Source organism: Balearica regulorum, chromosome 1 (genome assembly GCF_011004875.1).
Source record: "Balearica regulorum gibbericeps isolate bBalReg1 chromosome 1, bBalReg1.pri, whole genome shotgun sequence".
NCBI classification, from domain to species: domain Eukaryota; kingdom Metazoa; phylum Chordata; class Aves; order Gruiformes; family Gruidae; genus Balearica; species Balearica regulorum.
The window spans coordinates 139,412,542-139,435,499 of NC_046184.1; the positions used below are offsets into that span (position 1 = coordinate 139,412,542).

The 22,958-nt window shown below is 37.8% G+C and overlaps 1 protein-coding gene across 7 annotated transcripts in view; it reads right to left on the bottom strand.

Annotated features, from left to right (window-relative positions):
• Nucleotides 1-822: 822 nt before the first annotated feature.
• STS (steroid sulfatase) overlaps nucleotides 823-22,958 on the bottom strand; it is a 128,104-nt gene continuing 105,968 nt past the window's right edge. For 5 of the 7 annotated variants that reach the window (XM_075736290.1, XM_075736283.1, XM_075736255.1 and 2 more), the window contains one exon: nucleotides 824-7,142. In XM_075736290.1, coding sequence (XP_075592405.1) covers nucleotides 6,760-7,142 — 383 coding nt within the window. In that variant the 3' untranslated portion in view covers nucleotides 824-6,759. Of the gene's footprint in view, nucleotides 7,143-22,958 lie in introns of all 7 variants that reach the window. The other 2 variants (XM_075736237.1, XM_075736246.1) reach the window with 1 other exon arrangement.

A 22,958-nucleotide genomic window follows, 5' to 3' on the forward strand; every position in this document is an offset into this window, starting at 1 on the left:
CTCAAAAGGCTTCTACGGCACTGCTGCCTTTCTACGGGCTTACCTAAGACAGTTTTATGGATGCAAACCATTTCTTTGCATGAAAAGAGGTTGTTATACCATTAGATCAAGGTGATCGTCCATTAAGATCTGGACCCTGACTTTAAACTGTGAAGGCCAGAGTCTGGATCTCAATGGATGATCACCTTGATTCATGTTATGGTGTAACAACTTTTCACTCAAAGGGTTTACATGTTCACAAAACAGTCTTTGGTAAATCTGACAAGCCAACTTTTTAAAGTGAAGCTGCATTCCCCAACATGGATCTGAAGAGCAAAAAGGGGAAACACAGGGGATACCTGAAACTGAGCATAAGTTTAAAATGTGAAGATGGCGTCCCTCTACGTAGTCTGGTACTGAGTGCTTAAAAATTGATGTGTAAAAGTGTCTGCAGCGGTCATTCAGTGTACATTAATGCACCTGCCTGAGCTCAAGCAAAAGACTTTTATAATTCTCATTAATTTCCAGAAAGGGCAGAATGCCATCTAGCTGCTAGGGATGGCCTCTTGTGACTGAGTTTTGTTGAAAGATAATCAAAGAGGGTTGCCATTCAATAGCATAAATCTTAGTACCAGAAAGGATTTCCCTTTATTTTTAGTAAGTATCACAGGGGAGAAGGATGGGGCATGAAGCAGCTCCTTTTGCGGAATAATATACTTTTTAAAAGCTTGGTGATGTCTGGATGGCTATGTTTTTCATGTCTATCAGATAGGGAGGTGTTAGGATCTAAAATTCCTATTCTACCAATCTCCTTGGAGCTTAAGCAGTTATCCGGACAGTGGCATTAATCAGTTACTTCCCAATGCATTACATATGACAGTCTAAGGTTGACAATTACAAACCAATCAGCACATTTTCCTAAGCCTGAATATTTTGTCTGTTTGACAGGAGGAGGTATAACCTAAAAGATAAAAAAAAGGAAAAAATTAAAGAAGTTTTCACACACGGTACAAACTTCTAGTATTCTTTTTATCACTATCAGCACAAGCAAACCATTTTTAAAGTTTTTTTTTTTTTTTCCTCTTCATAACTTGGTTTTTCATTTGTGAACAATGAAGACCATATTAAACCAAAGTTATTCTCTTGCAGTCCAACTTGAGTCCATAAGGCTTTTGAGGTGCTTTGTGTCTAATCTTTCGTAATACATATTGCTACCCAAAGCAACTTCATATCGAATTCTCTTAAAATAAGTGTCACAATGAAGAGCTCTGCCTTATAATTTCAACTACTTCACAGCATTTTTCACATAAATCAAATCAAATAAAATATTATCTGCATTAAAAGGCTTTATTATTTGATAACTGTAGAATAAATAATGTTGGAGGGGTTTTTGTAACTGAGCTGATCATATATGCTGAATCTGTTCTCTTCAAACATAGTTTTCTTTTTCAAGGAAAATACCTGTGGCACTATTCTTTTATAGATGAGACTAACATTAATCTACACAGGGAATCTAGCATGATTTATATTAAAGGAATGTTTTCTAATGGAGATACTGTATAAGGAGATGCTGTATAAGCTTTGCAAGGCCTATAATCCACATCATGCAAGGTCTGCAATGTTTCATATTTTTGACAGTACATTTAAAGATGTGAGGATAATCAAGCCAGTTTTTATCCTACTAGGCAGCATAGTGCAAGCTTCAGTGGGAGTCTGGAATTCAGCATCTTTCCGTATGCATAAGAAACCTTCCGTTGCTGGACCGTGTGTTGGTGCAAGCTCACTGCTCTCAGTACTGAACTAGCAGGTTAAAGCTATTGTGGGCAGTCTTAAGAACAATTTGTGACATCCTTTGTCTGCTGTACAGGTGAAGTTTTAGGCAGATTGTTATCGGTTTTGATGTAAATAAAAGCTACCAAGAACACCAAAATATTTTGGAAAAGCCATATGATCTATCAGGGTGTTTCCAGAACTCCCTGAATTATTTGCAGTTTTAGCAGCCTGTAAAACTGGGAGAACCTAGAGGCTGGCTCAGGTCTTCTGGTCTTCGGGGAACAAACTGTGTGACAGTTGCTGTCTTAGACCCAGAGCTTCAGATTAAGATCAGTCACCTCCTGAATGATGATTTGGGAGTAGCCTGCTTGGTGCGTTTACTCGGAGGCCATGGGTCCTGCATCCTGTGGGCCCCCAGCAAATTTCCACCTGACAGTCTGTCGCTGAAGGATACTGCTGCAGAACACACTGCAGTCCAGACGGCCACAGAGGCATCTTCATTCCTCCTGGTCACCTGCAGTCACTGACGGACCCGGAGGAACCAGCAATTCACAGGCCTCTGTCTTCCGGTTGGAGATAACCCCTAGAAACCATCTGCTCCCTGGTGGCACCCAGCGCGGAGTTTTGCTCTGCCAGCCCTTCCTCCTGCCCATGCAGCCGGCCGCACTGCTTGTAGTGTGCTCGGGCAGGGTGGGCTCCTCTTGAATTGAGCTCCTCAGAGCATATTTCAGATGTTGCACAGGCAATGCCAGAGGAAAGAGAAATGACGGAGAAGAAGAAAAGGTCTGTCTTGTGGACAGGACTATCATGTCCTAATGTAAGTCAAACCCCCCTAAGTTTTAATATATGTACTCTATTAGAACTTTTCTTTTTTTAAGCTATGCTTGCCCTCTTTTTCTTTCTTTTCCCATTTGTTCCTATACCAGGTGATATCTTCTGTGAAATTTTCTACATTGTCCGCACATCTGAACACCCAGATCTCACAGTACTACAATGTGAAATAAACTATTGCTGGCAAGTGATGATTCTTACTGAGCTGTGAAGGACACAGACCATATTCACCTAGGTCTCTGTAAACTTTCAGTTGGATTTCAGTGAGCTGACACCTATCTCCAAAGGCTCATATTTCCCTTTTTTTTTTTTTTTTCTTTTTTTTCTGACACAGTAATTCGAGGCAAGTCAGGACATCTCTATTTTTAAAAGCCAGGAACCTGTGACATCCAGTCCCCGAGGGGGGAAATACTATTTAAATAATTCCATGTAGTTTCCTATGTCTGCTAAAAGAGAGATAAATATAATTAGAAAAAATGTGACTAATATCTTTCTCTGAATCCCCAGAGTGCATCATTTTTAGCCATCTGTTCTCTTTCCTTCAGGCCCCAGTCCCACATGTGCTAAACAGTAAGCACAAAACCTATCTGCAAAGCTGAAGTTAAGGGTATCTTATGCCTCCTAGTATAGGAGCATCTCCTACATCCTAGTTTTCCAGCTCTTAAACTGTACCTTCTGTAAAGAAGATGCCTTATTGACTACAAAGTGCACCTTTAGCAGCTTAAACTTTCAGCATTTTTTGTTCTTTCAGTATTCCCAGCATTTAGAGGAATACTGTTATCCTTCTTTGGGTGCAGAGGAGGAACTGAAAAACAGAGCTAAATGACTTGCTCTGGGCCATACAGTGACTCTGTGACAAACTAGGATGTGATACCATTAAATAATGCTGTAGAGGACTACACTTCCCTCTGAAGCTAAACTCCCAGTTTAAACTGACATATTCTACAAGCAGGCACCATGTTACAATACCAATGCTCGTTAAATGATAGACTGAAAGTCAAAGTACCAGAGCAGCACATCCTCCTTGAGACTTCCTTGTTAACGAATTGTGAATCGTGTCTATCCCATCAATAACCTGTTGTGACAAACAAAACTTTTCCTTGTTACATCAAGCAGTGGCATTACAAAAATGGTACATTGTGCTTTTATTTTGCAGATAAACAAGACTAATTACCATGGTCTGATATGCCATCTCCAGAACAGAAGGTACAGTACTGAAAGGTATAATACATTTGCAATAAAGCGAAGGTTTATTTTAGGCATTAAATGAAATGGCATTAACATAGAGTATGAAAAATACTGCCCTATTCTTAATAGAATCTTTCTTGAAGGAATAATTGTAAAAATGGATTTCAGATTTTACTGCTTAAGTCAAAATATTAAATGTTGCACTAAATTATATTTTGAAAAATATGAAGCTTGTGCCACAAAGAAGAAAGAACTTGTATTATTCAGGGTGTCTTGGGGGTGTTTTAATTTCTTAGATTTCATAATGCAAAGTTAATCCTCACTACAACTTAAATAAGTAGGAGGTTAGCAGAGTCAAGGAGTCCTAAAAGTCAAATCTTTTCACAAAGAACATTTTTATTTTCTGATTGATTATGGCAAAATAGCCACTGTGATCAATATGACAAGCAAATGGGAGGGCTGAGTGGCAAAGAAATAGGTGGAAAAGTATTTGAGGGGTGTGGACTTTTTAAGAAAGGAGATTGGAGAGAAAGGAGGGGATAAAAGAAAGGCCATATTCAAGTAAGAAGAAATCAGAACAGTAGAAAAATTATGATTTTTGATACCTGAGTCAGGCAGCATGGAACAGCTTCTGTGCCTAACAGAACAAACAATTCTTGCACCTGCAGACAGAAAAGAAATAATAGCAACATAGCATCTTCCCAATGAAAAAACATAGATGTGGATGTCGTTGAGAATATAAATTGAGATCCCTGTTAAGGTCACAGTCCAGCAACCATGGGAACAAAACAGATCCAATGACACCAAACACCTTGTCTGAGTTACTGCTGTATACCTAACACACAACCTATTTCCTCCCATATGCTTCAGCAGGAATATTTGCTTGACGAGTTTTGTGTAAGCTGCAGCAGAGCTGCGGGAGCTGGAGAGAGCATCCCCCTTGCCGCAGCGCCCAGTGCCGGGGCAGCCAGCCCCCTGGCCGCAGCCCAGGCTGCCCACCTGCTGTGCCCCAAAGGGGTTCTTGGGCCGCGTGGTGAGGATCAAAAATTTGGGATGTATGGATCCTGCTGCGATGTCAAGAGGCAGCCACTGATCACTGCAGAAGAGTACCTGTATTTGAACTGCAAGCATCTTTCTTCCTAAGTTTATGTAGTACATTCAGTGATTAAATAAAGCAAAGAGGGAATTATGCCATATGAATGGCCATCTGACAGCTTTCCAGGTACAATATAAACAGTCCTGAGTGGTTATCAGGGAAATACTTGACTAGACTAACTTTATCAGCAGACACAGAACTTTGCTACCTACAGAGAGCTTGCAGAGCACATACTTAAGATACACAATCATGAACACAAGGTGAAACATAAAAAATAGGACTTCAAGGAGAGTACATTTCCCAGGACAGGCATCTGGATATTGTGGAGAATGAAATTTTGAGTCAAACTGCAGCAGAAAAATCAAATAAAGCCTGGGTTTTACAGACAGAGAAATATACCATATGTCACAATATATTTTTATAGGACAGGCTTCAATAGCTCCCAAGAACCAGGTCACAACCTTAATGTTGGCTGACTGAAGCTATTGCATTACATCACAGATCACTTTTGTATTAGTGATATGCTAACACCACCAAACAGATTTTAATACATTATAATGTTGGAATTAACTAGTGTTTTCTGATAAGGAGCAAGTCATCTTCTATTATCAGACATCAAATCATTTTAGTGTTTTGCTGATATGTTCTCCTATGGTACAATCTGCCAAAGAAAATAGTTTGCCTGCCTGTAGAGTGGAAAAAAAAATGTGCCTGAATAAGATGCAGATAAAAATGGATACAGAAATTAGCCCTGAAGTACTGTAGATTTCCCAAGGCCTTGCTAAGAACTCAGACACAGTTATATTTGGCTTTAAGTGCTCAAGTCCAAGTTTATTCTCAGAAAATGATAGATCCTATTCAGAGGACTTAAATGATGGCAAAGATATTTAAAGGAAGACCAAATTTTATTTATTTCTGATGCACACTACATTCATCAGAGGAAGAATAAGTATCATAGGTAGATAGATAGATAGATAGATAAACATATCTTTATAGTATCATGTGAATTTGGAACTCAGATATCAAGTATGGACCAAATCTTTGATTTTAGTAAATGGGCTATGACCATAAAGGTGTGTCTATATCAGGGATTGAAGGATTTGTGAGGTTTTGGGGGGTTATGAATTTGGCTGGCATTATATATATATATATATATATGGAGACTTACAATACACACTCAAGCACACATCTGGTACACTTGACGTGGTTTCCTTTAGAAACAGAGGTTGATGCCATGCAATAAGACACTAGCTAGGGACCCCATTTTAATGTGGATTCAAGGGCTCCCACTACACAGCTCTCTACATTTTTATGGCACACGTAATATTAGGTTGTTGGCAATCTGTTTATTATTTTATATCCATGACGCTTGTTAATAGAGATGCTGTTATAGGTCTGCTCTTTACCTATCTATCAGTTACCAAATTATAGTAACAGGTGAACCTCTTCACTATTATCTGTCTATTTTCAATTACTTGGTGCTATGTCCTACCAATGGTGGATAATACTTAGCAAAAAGGACAGGAAAGTGTGCATTTAATGGTTGTAATTGACAGAAACTATAGGTAAATTCCTTACTGTGTAAGAAAAAGCTGAAGCTGAAGATCTAGAAAATGATCTCATCTAGAAAATGCCTACAGCTTACACATTTGCAGATGAGGATGGCAACATGTACTTCATACCAATTCTTGTATTATAAAGACAGAAAAGGTGTGTCTTGCCCTCCTTCTCTTGGAACATTTTCTTGACTGAAATTCTCTTCTATTGCAATGATGTATTGAAAGACAGGTCCTCCTACATAACAAAACCTTCCAAAGGCTAGTACCGCAGTGATTCAAGTCAGCTACCCACACTCTCTTTTTTCCAGTTTCTGAAAGGGAATCGCAGCTTGTTTATCCTGAGTGCAGCTCCGTCAGGCTCCCTTCTGAGTCATGGTCACAGTAGCAAGACTGAAAGAGAGATGAGCAGCACAGCTGGAGCCACGGCTTCCACAGGAGGTTGTCCCATGACAGCTGGTCAGGGACAGCATGCAGGGATCTGGTGTGGTTGTCCACTGCTAGGTGTATGACCCTGAGGATTTCGTAGAAACGGCTCTCTGTGTCTGGAGTCAGTGGAATTTTCTCTTCAGGGTCTCTGGAAAGATCGAAGAGCAGTGGGGGATCATGCCATGTGATGAATCCTCCATGGCAGAAGCAAACGTGAGAATCGTAGCAACCATTGGAGTCTTCAGGACTGAAATTTGGAGTGAAGAAGAAGACTTTCCAGACAGATTCACCTGCAATTTACAGACACAAAACAGCTGGTGATACAATGACAAACTAAAAGTCCTCTAGTCTTATGAAAGTCTAATTTACACCACAGGAAATCACTCTTTTGGTACAACCTCACTCTGTACAGGAACTGCAATATACTGAAAGAGTAAAACAAAATTGAGCAAACCAAAAATAATTAGCAAAACACAGCAATTTTCATGCTACACATATTTATGAAATAATTATGATCATTTTATTCCCTTGGAAGAATTCTGATTAACTTAATCATAGAAGACTTAAAAGAACTTTGCATTTTTACATAAATAGTGCTAAGAAGATTTACATAAATATTTACTAAGCCATTGCACTGTCTTCTTATAAAAATGCACCTTTGCCCCTTGACCATATCTAGACACTGTTGGGCCATGTCTGCTTCTCATTTTGCTAGTCAAAATAATTTCATTTTTACCTTTTTCTCTCTTCCTCTCTTTGTTGTATTAACCCATTGCCCTCTGCCACATGCTTTCATTGCAAACACCTAGAGACAGAGCTTCTCGTTTTATTAAATGTGTTGATATGAAAAGTTATGGATGCTAAATTCTGTCTTAGGCCTCTAGATGTTTTTCCAAAAATAAATAACTGTTACTGTACTACAATTTTTAGGTGACATTCTGCTTTGTAAAATGGGAACCAAAGGTCTTCATTTATAGATTGGTCATTCTCTCTCAGCTTAATTTGCTGTGTACAGAAACTGAACTGTCTGCACTAGTATAACTACAGTCAGTATTTTCACTGTTTAAAAGTATTAATTATTTCCTGGATTAAGAATAAGCAGATATCAGTTGGTTCCTTCAAGAAGCACTCTTGAACAGAAGATACACTGGAGAATCTGTAAATACTTCAAAAAAAGAGTAAACAAAAAATAGCTACTATTTTCCTCAAGTATCACAGAACAGACAAGGAAGGCAGGAACAGACAGGGAAGCACGCCATCCTCCCACAGCCAGGGAAGCATACAGTTCTACAGAAATGGACCAGAGAATAATTAATTCTGTACTTTATTCTTAATAAAAGTAGGATACTAAATAGGTGAGGTCTATGATGTCAGACTATCTACCTACGTGAGTGTATACAGACATCTTAATCAGTAATTTACATTCCTCAGCACCCTATTGTGAAAAACATTTTTTGTATCACCTCATTTTTTTAAATACTGAGAGAAAAACTCTTTTTGGTATTTTATTGAATTTTGTTAAGTTCACAGACAGCTTGTTAATGTAGTAACAGACTGTCACAGATTTATGTGCTCTACAGTGGTTAATATTCATTAATCAATTCATCAGTTCAATAGAATGGAAAGTACTAAAAAATGCAAAAAGGGCAAAGATGACCTGTTACATGCCATGCTGTAACTACATAACATTCCATTTTTAAAGATAAAAACAGATTTAAAGAAAGAAATGTTTCAGTGGACTAAAGAGTCACAGGCTGCAGTTCTAGTCTATAGCATGAATTTAAAGGACAATAGGCGACCTTAAGATGCTTTACAGCTTCTTCTATCCCACAGCATTTTTCACATTATAAGAGAATTTACCTTTAGGAACCAATTCAATGACAGAGCCTGGAGACTTCCAGTTCACTTAGTCTGCACTTAAATCAGGGTTGGAGGGGTGATGGTTATTATATGTACTAGACTGGGAGAACCCTCTGAATGCTGCTTGAAAGTCAGCAAAGGGGAAGGAGCTTTAAAGGCTGGCACAGACAATAGGACGCGGCAGGCTTTAAAAGGCTCTGGCTGTGACAGCAGCAATGGCACAGACTTACTGGGGAGAAGGGGAGACGAGACAGTATTCCTTCATCTACCTTTCCAATAACATTTTGAAACGTTGATTTGATACTTGAATTTTTGCTGTTTTCTCAGAATTAAAATAAACTAACAAAATCTAACACCCCCTCTTAAATTTCTTTGAACTTATGCACAGAACACTTCCCAGAGCAGAAATATGCCTCTCATTTACTGAGATTTAGAATTTACATTCTGGGAAGGTATGTAATTCTATACTAAGCATTCCTTCAGGCTCTTTAAAAGTGTTTAATTGGCAAGATGGACAATGAAGAACAGACAAGGCTGAAGGGCTTTATTAATCAGTGCACCACGTGCCTTTGTAGACGATGCAACATTTGCCCCACCTGAGAATTTGATTCAGGGCACTATAATACCTTGACAGAGGAAAAGCAGAAAAAATTCATATAGCTATTAAAATGTCATCTAAAAGGAATTCCAGCAAGGCCACGCACATGAGAACTTTGCGGTCAGGCTGTCTTACCACACATCTATCTTTGATGGTACACTTGTGCTGAATGACACTGAAAACAAATTTTTAGCCCACTTTTTTTAATGTTGGGCACTGTAGCACCAGACCAGTTCAAGGCCTTACAGACAGCAATATAAAGTTGGGGATTCTGAATTAATGTAGGTCAGTACAAGCAGCTCATATAGGTAAGGCATAGGGAAAAGAAGGAAATAAGTTGTACCATGATTTTTTTTCCCCGCAGAATAAAGAATTGTTCAGTTTTGCCTATATACAGAGCATATGGAAAATCATGCGTGAGGTTGGAGACAGGGCATGTGTGACATCACATCATGTCTGAATCACATTGCTAATGTTTTGAAGAGCTGATGCTAGCTTATCAGCTATGCAGCTATATAATGTCATGATCATACTGAGCAAAACACTGAGCTCTGGGAGAGCAAAGTCTGTTACTGTGCGATGTTCATCTGTTGCTCTGCAGTGATGTTTCAGTGAGGACCTGGAACTTCATGTGGTGCTGGAGGAAGAGCAGCGCAGACTTTAACCACTGATTTCCTAAGCATTATAAAAACTAAAGCATATCTGTCCGTGGCTGTGGCTGTGGAGCAGCCAGTGTAATATACTGGGAGACATAAAGAGCTGTCAGACTTCTAATCTGTAAAGCTGATGAACTGTATAAGGCTCAACATTAAAAAGAGAGAGCTCTCTCCCAGTGTCTCTCAGCTGATATAAAACCCCATTTTGTCAGAGGGTTAACTACAAGGATCAAATTAATCTCTCAGTAATTAATGATACCTTTGTTCTGCAAAGCATCTGGATAGTAAACTCTCTTTATATAAAAAGATAACTATATGTCTCTTCCTCAGTGAAGCTCGTAGTAAAATTGTCAGGGCTCCCTGCAGTCACGTATATCAGTTCCCTTCTAAAACAGCCGGTAAACCCTAATTCTGCAGCACCCTTCAAGATTCTGTCCCGATGCTTCACAGCTAATTTGTTTAGTGTCCATTTTCCCTGCAATTTTCCAGCTCTCTGAATTGTCCAACAATTTCACCTATTCAGCTCTCAGAGTACCTCTTTCCTTCACACATTAAGGAAAAAAAACCACACAAGTTGTACATATAGTCTCAAAATACATTACAATTAGTTCAAGCAAATCTGCTATGAACACAATTGTTCAGAGTTTGATCTCCCTAACAGACTCCTCTTCTGTTTTGTTATTCTTCACCCATCTGTTTATCCTGTCATACTCATACAGACAACCGTAGCTCCACCAGACAGGTAGCAGCCGTGAGATTAAATAAAAGTGTCTCAGTAAGATATATTAATATTTCCAAAATGAAGTGACACACTGGATATGGATGTCATTTATGTTATAATAGCACCGTTCTTAATCACTGATGGCTAAATGGTGTTTTCTGATAAGCTGTTCTTGAAGTGAATAGTAGCTATTGCTGTGTTATTGTCTGGACCCCATTTTAACTGCATTTAATCTACGACAGTAGCTTCATAGGTTTGCTGCTACTGTCATCTCTTTTGTCCGTTTTATTTTGTTTCTTCTTTCTGTAGAAGAACAAGTTAAACAAGCCTGTTCTTCACTGCCAATTGGGGAGCTGGTCTCTCCTTGAATTCAGACGCCTTTGAGCCATAACCCTTTGAGCACAGTGTACTGATGTAAATTGCCCACAGACTTTTCCTGAATCTCGAGTGTGCTCTGTAGCCATTGTCAGCTCCCATGCTCTAACACTCGCCAGCTCTTCTTCATTTATACGGAGTAGCAGATGAAAGCTGCAACGCACTTGAAAATAACATTTTTCAGATAACTCTTGTTATTTAGACTGAATCCTTTCTTCCTGCTTCCTATATCCTTAGAATCATTTAGAATTTTTAGGTTGTCTGCTAATCTTATATAAAGTAGATATCACATATGTGTATATATTCAGCTCTTCAGTTATTTAACAATTTAGAAAAGGTTTCAGTTGGTAAATTCTTGTAGAACTATATGTGACACATAGAGAATACTGTTTGGTTACTATAAAGAAAATATACATATTATTTTTATGACTATGCATTCCTCAAACAGCTAATAAAAATCTGCTATTTGAGTTTAAAAATTTGTAACTTTATTGTTCTTTCAGTGAAAATTTGTAATTTTTTAGATTTGTACTATTTTAAGTATCTGGTTATCTTACGATGTTATACTGTTACATCGGTGAAAAGACAGCACATTATGTCCCAGTGTAGGTGGAGAATAACTGAGTGATATTCAAAGACATAATGCTAGTTTATGAGAATCAGTTGTTGCTAGAAGAAGCTTGCATAAAGAACTGTGCAGAATATACAGTATTTGAGGTAAAACCATGAAAAGACCCAGTAGTAGCAGTGATTTTAAAATCTTATGATAGAAACTGCAGTGTTAAGTATCCTCTAAAACAGAAAGGATTGCACATTGGTGGATATCTAACAATTACACTGAACAACTGCTGGAGGAAAAATATAATACATAGTGAAACTGTGCTCAGGCTGCTGAAATCAAGACAGATATCTCATGACTGAGCTAATTATCTAGAGAAAGTGCTGTGCTATGAGGAGCTTCCACTGAATTTGTTCAATAGTCAAGATTATCTGCTGCATGGTAGCAGCTGACAAAGAATTATTTTCCTGAATTCTTTATCATCATCTTCAAAAAGGATTGATTTGATCATTTACACTGTTTTCTTTTCTTGTTGAAGAAAGTCCCAAATAAGAAGAACCTGTGGGTACATAAACTCTGCTGCTAAAATAGGAAGTGCCATAATGCAATCTTATGCATCACATTTGGAAGTCTTAGTTAACAGCAACATGGAAGAATACATGTTGCCCTGGAAAGAAATTCCATCCACAGTAATTTCATGCACATAATCTAGACACTTCCTAAAGATTTGTTCGAATAATCTATTTACTTGCTGAACGGTCCACGTAATTTTCAGTTCATCCAAGCAGCAGCTGATGGCACATTGAAGACAGATGATTATGTTGGCACAAAAAAAATTACTGGTCTTTTCCAAATTTTATTCAAAAGTCCTTGAAAACAGAAAAGCCTTATTTTATTGCTTGTGAGAGAAATAGTATGGATTTGCATGTATCGGCTTTCCATTGCAGTCATTAAGAGATACAGTTAAGAACCGAGAGCGCAACACACTTAAGAATGTGACAAAGCAGAGCCACTTTGCCAAAGATGGTAAAAAACAAAGAGAAACCTATTCAGAATTATGTTTTGTCTTTTGTTCTTTCTGTCCTTCAAAAATGCATTTTATTAACAGAAAATAAATCAAGGACAATCATTACTTTCTTACATAAAGTGGATGCAATCATTCTGAGTGAAATGAACAGACCTGCAAGATCGAGACAGCAATTTTCCTGATACTGAGCAAACGTATCAAACGAGACAAAGATGCAAAGGAAGTCCCAAGCAACTTCTGCAAATATTTTCAGATAAGTTTGAACCAACCAAACCCAAAACCATCCCCAGGAATTTGTTTATAAATTACTTTCTCCAGACATTTTTCATAATTTGGATGTCAAAAAAATCTTTGATGCACAGAATGCTAATGAAGTATTCCAAATCATTAATCTGAAAATTTATAGTGTGTTTAACCTGTATTTAACAAGAAGAATATCTAAACCCAAAGAAATAACTATGCAAAGTTAAAAATACTTTAAAAATAAAAAGTAGAAATTTGTAAATGCAGTATATTAGAATTTTGTGCATTCCCAGAGAGTACTGAATATTCATTTTATTTTAAAAAGTTGAGGACAAAGGTGAATTATGCTTCCTTGCAGCTGTCTCAGATAGTTGATTTTTTAAAATTTATTTTTTTATTTTTAAAAAGCTACTAAGATACTTAGGAAATCTGAAAAAAATATTTTGTTTTATTTTCAAAATGGAATCAGTTAAGCATAAATCACAACATAGCAAAAGGGTTCCTTTTGCTATGTAAAAAATTGAGTTAAAGAAAGTAACGATTTTTTCTAAGTGATATTGTGCAAAAATTTCAGTATCAGTCAGCCCTAAATATTAAAAAAAAAAAAAAAAAAAAAATCTGAATGACTGAATTTCAGTTTTATTGTAAGGACTATAGTGTGTGTAGTTTAGGATCTGAAATATACGATAATAGGTTTTGTCCCACTGTTAGAAAACGCATATCTTTGCCAGAATCTGAAAATAGCAAAAGATTACAAATCGTGTTAAACTTTGGGGTGAATAGCTGAAAGTAAATAGGAATTTGTGCCTTTTTTTTTTTTTTAATTAGAAAGAAAAGTTGGAAAAATTGTGCAGGTATTAAGCCAATTAGAACTACAACATGTATATACGTGTTTGCATATAAATTTATTCCTAAGAAAGTTCCTAGAAGTCTATTTCCTGTTTTCATATGGACTTGTTCAAGGTTAAGGTATTTCAGAGAAATCCAGAAGTTTGTCAGTGTGGACCTCTATACAAAAAAAAAACTTCATTTCAGAGTTCTCCAGCCAGCATGAATGCTTGAGTTTGAAAATAAAAGTTTTAGGAAAGCAATGGGAATATTTTCTTGTCTTGGTGGTATGCAAGATGGATGCAGAAACCTTCAGCTGTTCTCCAGATGACAGTAAGAGATGGAAAAGGGAAAGAACCTTGACTCTCTCCTCCTAATTTCCAGCTTTAAGGAATGCAAGTGTGCAGCATAGTGAAAAACAAGCTTATCCTTCTGAAGTGCTATAACCTGCTAAAATCTTCTTCCTACTAAAAACAATAACAGAGAAGGATCTCCTGAGGCTGCGAATCAGATGAATATATTTTAACTGTTCCTCGTATAGGACTTAAATGGAGAGGTCAGAATTGTTTTGATGAAAGGTTACTTCAGATCTGTCACTCAATTAACACAAAATCATTTTGGCTGGTAAACTATGTTCAGTCATGCGTGAAGTAAACAAAATAATCAAAGTCTTTGGGGGGTTTGGTTGGTTGGTTGGTTTTGTGGGGTTTTGGTTTTGTTTTTTTAATAAGGAATGGTTCATTGGACTGGTGTACAGGAGGTTTGGCTTGTGCCTTCTGTGCTGCAACCATCCCTGACCCTTAGTTTGCAATCTAAATTGGGAGAAAGGGAAATGCAACTAAGAAACAAACAAACAAACAAACAAACAAACAAAAACCAACAGAAAGAAGGTCTCCATTTCAATTTACCCAACTAGATTAGGAAGTTGGGTTTATGTTCTTACTATGATTAGGAATAGTGTAAATATTAAAAAAAAAAAAAAAGGGTCAGGATTTAAATTTTTTTCCCTTTATTTGTCTCTGTGCCCCAGAGTAAGTAGGGGAATGCTGGTAGGGACTGGAGCACTGCAAGTCCCAGGGTATAAATAGCTCTGCCCGAGCCTAACAATAACTTGGCTGCCGCTGTCACAGAGCAAAGCAGAGGCAAGAAAATACTGTAACAGTATTTGTCATGCTTGTCAGGAGAAACACTTTCCTACCTAAAATATTGTTAGCAGAAATGTGTATCAGTTGATTAGGTCAATTTTCTTGAGCTTGATATAAACAGTTTTGTGGTGTCTGTAGAAGCTAGAAATGCTCTTCTCCCCTTTGGCAGTTACATTATTTCACACTTACCAAATAACACATCCATACTGTGTCACCCAAATTCAGCTGCAGCTGCTGAGGATCGAGACGCAAATTAAAATGCTTAATGAGATAGTTTAGGTAAATGACACTTGATGCTTGTTCTGCTTCCTCCAGCTGTTGTGGTTGAAACACTGAACACCAACTAGGGATTTGGGAGACCATTTGGGATGCCTCCATGATATGGGCAAGATCAGATAGACAGAGAGAGAGAGAGAGAGAGAGAGAGAGAGAGAAAGAAAGAAAGAAAGAAAGAAAGAAAGAAAGAAAGAAAGAAAGAAAGAAAGAAAGAAAGAAAGAAAGAAAGAAAGAAAGAAAGAAAGAAAGAAAGAAAGAAAGAAAGAAAGAAAGAAAGAAAGAAAGAAAGAAAGAAAGAAAGAAAAAGGGGGGGCAAATGAAGAGTGAAGATCATGGTCACAAAGCAAGTTAGGATGCAGGGGAAAAATATCTTCAATAATCAAGTACATTAAAAGATTGTAACAGACTTCAGTAAGAAACAGTAATGAGTGACTCAGATGTTCAATACAGTGCAAAAAGGTGTGTCTTCTTGACATTATCAAAGAAGAAAACCAGGAGCAAAGAAAGAAGCCAAAAAGAACTTAAAAAACCACACACCCCAAAATCCCACAGAAACAAAACAAAGCAAAAAAACCCCAAGAAAAACACTTGCAAGATAAGAGACCTCTCTGGAGACAACAATGGCAGTGAAGGAACTTGTGAGACTAAGAAACAGAAAAGGCGAATGAAAGAATAACCCTCATGAGGGTCAGAGTGTATTAGAACTTCTGCAGCTGCAGAAGGGAAAGACTCACACAAGGGTTTGATCAATTAAGAGGATCAAAAGGAGTTTCACTATCAGTGAGTACAGAAGCTCAGAAATGGGGAGGGAAAGGGGAATAAACAGATGGGAAAAGGATGGAAACAGGATTAAAGGACACAGTTCAGAGGGGAGAAAAGGGCCTGTGCTTTTTCCAACAAAAATGTAAGTAACCTGAAGACTCATGAGTTATTGCTGAAGGAAAAGGAAATTGTTTTCCGCAACCTACATATTCTGAATTAGATACTCGATGTTATTTAAGCCTTTCATGGGATTGTGTAGCTGAACCAGTGGAGAACAGACATAAATCCACATCACGCTGACACTTCAGTGTTTTTCATGCAAGGTGACCCTCAAAACCAGAAAAGTGGTCTGCCGCATTTGCCTTCTACTGTGGAGGAAATCACAAGAAAAAAACCTTGCTGTAGATTATCACATGCAAATGTGTAAATATCAGTAAAAGATACGTCTATGTATCTATGGAAACTTGTTATTGTTAGAAAATCACAGAATCGCAGCATTATTTAGGTTGGAAAAGACCCTTAAGATCATCAAGTCCAACCATTAACCTAGCACTGCCAATTCCACCACTAAGCCATGTCCCTAAGTGCCACATCTACATGTCTTTTAAATACCTCCAGGGATGGTGACTCAACCACTTCCCTGGGCAGCCTGTTCCAATGATTGACAATCCTTTCGGTGAAGAAATTTTCCCTAATATCCAATCTAAACCTCCCCTAGCACAACTTGAGGCCATTTTCTCTTGTCCTATCACTTGTTACTTGGGAGAAGAGACCAACACCCACCTGGCTACGACCTTCTTTCAGGTAGTTGTAGAAAGCAATAAGGTCTCCCCTCAGACTCCTTTTCTCCAGGCTAAACAACCCCAGTTCCCTCAGCTGCTCCTCATAAGACTTGTGCTCTAGATCCTTGACCAGCTTCGTTGCCCTTCTCTGGACACGCTCCAGCACCTCAATGTCCTTCTTGTAGTGAGGGGCCTAAAACTGAACACAGTACTCAGGGTGTTACAAGTTTCTGTACAATTTCTCTAATAGATTACATTGCCACTGCATGTTGCTATTAAGAAAAAGGTTGGTGACAAGGAATGAGGTTTAACGAGACTTAATGAAGTTTATAAAGTAATTTTGGGGAAGGACATCTGTGCCTCCACATTAAGAGCTACCCCAATCACCAAAAACAGTTACCTGTAAGAAAGAATAAAAAGATTCTCAGAGAGCTGATAGCTTACACACAAGGTGAATGACTGTTTTACTCTTGTTTTAAAAGGAAAATTGAACAAGTGAAGCAAGTGGCAGTCTCTTAATTATATTTTAAAGATCTTTATGCCAGTGTAACTCAAATCAGGATCTGTATTTCATCCATGTTTTTCTTTTCTGACCATTCTTGTCAGTTCTTTCAAGACACTGATGCATGCATAAAATGTTGTTCTGTACTACAAAAACAATTCACTCTGTATTTTACTGCACAGTCTAACCTGGCTAACTTATTTATTGCATATTTGTAGACAGGTCCTTATTTGAACCTCTTCTGATTTAAAAGAAAAAATAAAATAATTAAATGACATGATCCAAAAATTCTCAGTCAAGTTCAAGAGACTCCCATAGTGTCATTCCTGACAATTAGAAAAATATGAATGTTTTTCAAGATGGCAAGACATTTCTAATTTTAAATTCAACATACTGAGTAGGATTTATTGTTCATTACTATGCTGCTACTTAGTATGCAATTTGACAATCTGGTCACCTCACCCAATTTTGGATCACTGCAATGTGGAGGTCTTTATGTAAGCTAGTTACTTGCCTATACTGATCTGCCTTTGTTAGAAGTCTGCTTTAGGGTGGGAAGAATTCTGCTCATTTCTCTTTTGATGAGACTGATTAGCTCAGGTTAGCTCAGCTGTAGGCAATTACACTGTAGACATCTACATGTTGTCATCACCATTCTCAGAATTTCCTAAAAATCTGAGGTGTCAAGAGCCTTGAGGGCACTAAAGAGCCTCACTGGCCCTGCCCAGCCCTAGGGTGGACCTCCATCCATGCACCCTGTCCATGGACCAGGATTTCCATTTCAGCTCAGCCCGAGGACATCAGTCCCTACCCGAGTGGTGCTGCAGGAGTGCCAGTTCCAAGCCCGGTCTCTGGACAGCCCTAGGTGTAGCCTTTCTTGTAGCTCTGTCTGTGCTCCCATCTCCTCCTGCTCCTGACTGGACTCCCTGGAAACACCTTGAACCTGAATCGTCACTTTGCCTAGTTTGAGAGTATTGGTGGACCCTGTTATCAGCAGCCAGGTCTGCTCGCTCTGCTCAGGTGCTGGAAGACACTGCTCTGTCAGTAAAGGCACTACCACTGCTGGGGTCACTTAACAGTTTTGTTGGAGTCACTTTTAAAGCGAAGCAACACCCTAAGCTAGAGAGTTGAACTTCTTGTATCTCCAGCATTCTCTAGTCCATCTTTAATTTTGCTTTCTAAGATCAAACATCAATCCACAAGGTGCTGCTGCTTATGAAAGATACCCCGGTGTTCATATATAGTGGGTTAAACATCTCCTCTCAACTGTATCTTAAACCCACATATTTAACCAATGTGTCCAGAAAATACAGAGAGAGGTTTGCCTTTCTTGTTCATATACATTACTTCTGTATTTTTTAATGAGTCTTCCTTAATGATCATTCAATGACCTTTAAAATATACTCACTAGCTACAGTACATCTGCATTGACTCTGCTTATGCTGTGTCTGTATCTTTCTCATATTAATGTTTGCAGTTTCTCCTGTTCCAGTTGTAGCAAATAAGAACAAAAGCTCATTTCAGATAGTTCAAATGAATTTTCTTTTTGTCATCTAATTCATCCCCCTGCCACTGCACGATTGTTCCCTGCAATGTATTTTTTAAGAGCTCTCTTGAAGGATGGTGTCTTCTATTGTAACTTTTGTGCTACTATCACTCATTTCCTTTATTGTGGAAGACAAAGACATTTTATTGGCACACTTCTTTCACTTAATGTTTTATCTACTAACTTTTTCAAATACAAATCCTTCACAAACTTTTGCTGGAGTTTAAATAAAGATTTTGTTGCAGATGATTATCTCAGAGTTCATTTGGGTTGCCCCATCCCTCAATTACCTGTTGGATTGTCTATTCTAAATTCCATTTCTATACCTTTTGTTGTGGTCCACTGAAGTGAGTGTTAAAATCCCTGTGAATTTACTGACAGGATGATTTCATCTTCTTTGCCTTCAGTTCAACATCTTATTTCTACCTTAGCTTAAGAATACAAATAATAACCTCATGCTTAAATTGTAAAGTACAATGTAATCTGTGACTGAAGCTGTTGTGTGCTCAACTAACTGTTTAAGCAATGATCTACATATGCTCCTCAACTCCCGTCAAATCTCCTACTTCAAACTATTTGAGAAAAAAAAAAAAAGAGTAAATTATTTTTTCAGCTATCTGTACTGTTGCATAATAAAACAGGTAATAAAAACTGGTTTATTTCTTTGCTATGCTGATACTGATGGATACACCGTAAGTGATTTATTTAATGTTGTCTCAAGGACAATAGGAAGAACCTAGGAAGTTTTACCAAGTCTAAGACAAGTGTGCTGTTCACTGGACAACTCTACCTTACAGAAAAATCAGTGTTCAGCATTTAGATCTTTGCTCCCTGAAGATTAATCTCATATCTGCTTAGCAACATCCTCTAACTCCAAACAAAAATTCCTCAGTTACTCAAGTTCCCATCAGGAAAATCTTCTTCTTCTGGCATATGCATGGATATGTATACATGACATACTACCTAGTATATCCATGTAAATCCAGGTGGCTTTGAGATACGTGGTGCATGGACCTGGGTGGAGTATTTGAACAAAGAGCTTACCACCTCTTGGGCCTGCTGGAGAGATTCAGCAGCATAGAATAGTCCTACACAATGTGCAGAGTGCTCAGCTGAGATGTAATCAGCCCTGGAGCGAGTTCATCTCAAACTGGAAGAAGCAGCAATGGAGCCTGAAAACTCCAGTCATTGTCCTTCATTCTCTGCATTATATCTCCTTGCACTTTTATGTGCAAAAAAGACAAAATTGCTAGAACTTCAGGCAGTGTTTGATTCATCTCCTAAAAATGACTATAATCCAGATCCTAACTCAACATTTCTAGCCAGTCATTTTCGTGGGCCGTGAAGGGTGTGTGTGTGTGTGAGGTTTTTTCCCATAATACATGAGTGGCCAAAGGAATTGTGTTGTGGTTTTTTTTCTCTCCAGTCTCTGAAGCACTGTTGAAGGAGGGTAGGCAGACCACTTATGTGAATGAGGCGGTAGAGACAGTGTTTTCCTTGGCTTGATGTCCTATTTTTAACTAACTATATAATTCAATGTAATTATTCTATCATCCCTCAAAGTATCTTTGGAGAGGGCACTTATGTCACAAACTTAATCCAACATTTATTATTAGTTATTGTGGCACTATTACAAGACAGTTAAAAAGATGAGTTAAACAAAGACAGCCTCATCCTTGAGCATGAAATCCTACATCTTTTTACTGACCTAAGAGTATGTTCCAGTAGATTATGGTTTAGTTTAATGGCTTTAGCCCATTATTTTAGAAAGTGATATAAATAAATAGAATATAAACCAGCTTGCAGTCTAAAGTCATTCAGTTACACATTGTACTTCCTCAAAACTACTGAAAGTGCTTTTGGCATTACATGACAAGATATAAATTTTATATATGCTCTCCCTCCTCACTGCAGTTAAGAGTGATGACAGCACTCAAAGGATATTGTGAAATACAAACATCTGCATGCTGGTAGCTGGTTTTTGGCTTTTGAATATTACATTCAATTTTGAATTCATAGTTCTGCAAACTCAGTCTTCATCTCTCAATTTTAGCTGGTTTCTTTGTCAAAATACTCTTTAAAAACTGTGACAACAGTAACAGTAACAGGAAACACCAGGAAATGTATTCCTATTGTATTCGATACTGTGGCTCCTTCTTCTATGCATTTTTATGCTATTCTCTACAAGGCAAGTAACCACACACACATTACTCATCTGTTGCAATGAAAAAGAAAATGGATTACATAAATGGTTTTCAGTTGCAAAAAAGGTTTGTTTTAGCATTCAGCAGTGGTTTGCCGTATTCCATTCAGCTTTGTCCTATAGTACATTGCACACTGACAGATGTTTACCCCAACCTCAGTCTAGTGATTAATTAAAATGTGAATTCAGACAATGTTTACATGGTTTCTTAACTTTCTGGCTAGCATTCATGCTGAACATACCTAACCTTAAACTCTGTTTCTTTATTGAGTCAGTATTCTTAACTGAGGTCTTGGCACTTAGGCTGTGTAGACATAAAAAGGAACCTGAAATTCAGTTAGGATTAGAGATTAGGAAATCTCCCAATCAAGCTGCATTCAAACAGAAGTCAAGCCAGGCAGATGGACTTGGTAAGCAATTTTATTTTCACCCATACCATCATCTTCACTTTGAAAGATTTTCCTGTCTTATTGAATCTCACAAATCTGTCTAGCTTTAAATTTAGAACTTTGGATCACTACTTTCTTCTTGTCTATCTAACATAAACAGACAAAAAACTTAAATGTAAAAACAGTTGCTTGCTTGCACAACCATCTCCCCAAGAACAGACCAAAATTTATCAGAGGAGGAATAAGGTGCCCCTGTACAGACATATTACACAGTCATGTAGATCCTTGGGTGACCAAGGAACACAGCTAGTTTAAGCCTTCCTAAAGGTGCTCCTCTCCCTGCCGGAGACACAATGTGTTCTCATACATCTTGTCAGACTACGTAGCAAACGAAATACAAAATCTAACAATGAATAGTGGTAAGGACATATCTGAGCTCAATTTAGGCCAAAAATGAACAAATTGCTGGAAATTGGTTAGGAAATTGTCATGGGAACTTTTTCTTGTGTGTCTAGAGAAACTGCATTGATGGGCTCAGCCAAGCACTGAGGTTTGCATGTGGATGAGGTACAGGCCTGCTGTTGGCTCTTTCATGTCATGGCAATAACCTTTCTCCATGAAAGAATTAGTATTGAGTTATCAAGATTGACAACATGAAGAAATACTTAGTGGGGAACACTCCGGCAGTTGTGCTTGTAGACACTAGTTGTAATCAATTGCGAAAATCCTACATTTGAGAAGTACCCATTAATGTAATAATCCTTTGTAGCATTCAAATAATTTATACTTAAATTTTTCACTTGATTACAAGATAAAAATTTATAGTTTTTCATGTTTAAGTTATGTTAAAGAGATACAGTAATATGTTGATGTTTGCATATTTTCAATCTTCAAAATATGAACATTTCTCAGGGTTACTTAAAATTGGATTAAATGCTTTGAAAGATACGTACAAAAAATATTATGTGAAATACGAATAGTACATTTACTTTTCTTTAGTTCAGCCTAGTTGCAGCTAGTTGCTAAATATTCAAATACGCTTCTCAGAACTTGGTTCTATTTTTTTTTTATTTTTTATTTTTCCCCAAACTCAGTATGCCATAACTATTTAAAAGCACTGGCAGAAATTAAAACACTCCTAACTGGAGACCTGAAATATTTTGGCATATGAAAGGGGGGCAAAAAGAGGCCTTTGAAAATGCTCAGGAGCTACAGGCATCGTATTTAATATCAAGTTCCAAAATCCAGTTAAAGCATTTCCCAACACATTTTCTTGACTATTGCAGTCTCATTGCGAACATCAGCGTGGTTTTCTAAGCCAGCCTTTTGTTGCCACTACATAGTCCTAGTGTTTGGAGCTACTTGGCATTCTTGAGATCCCCAGAACTTCTAAATGACCTAGTAGCTCTGCTAGGGCAGAGCTGAATGAACTGAAGCAGATGAACGAACAAACGGTATTCTTGTACAATTTTTTGCAATTCCCAGTTGCTCTTCTATCCACTGATTGATTGTTTCCATTGACCATGAAACTAAACTCAGACATTTGCATTCAGCACTTACTCTTGTGCTAAGATAAGCACTTTGCAAGGTTTTTGGAAGAATAAACCTGCAAACTGTGAAAGTATGATATTCAA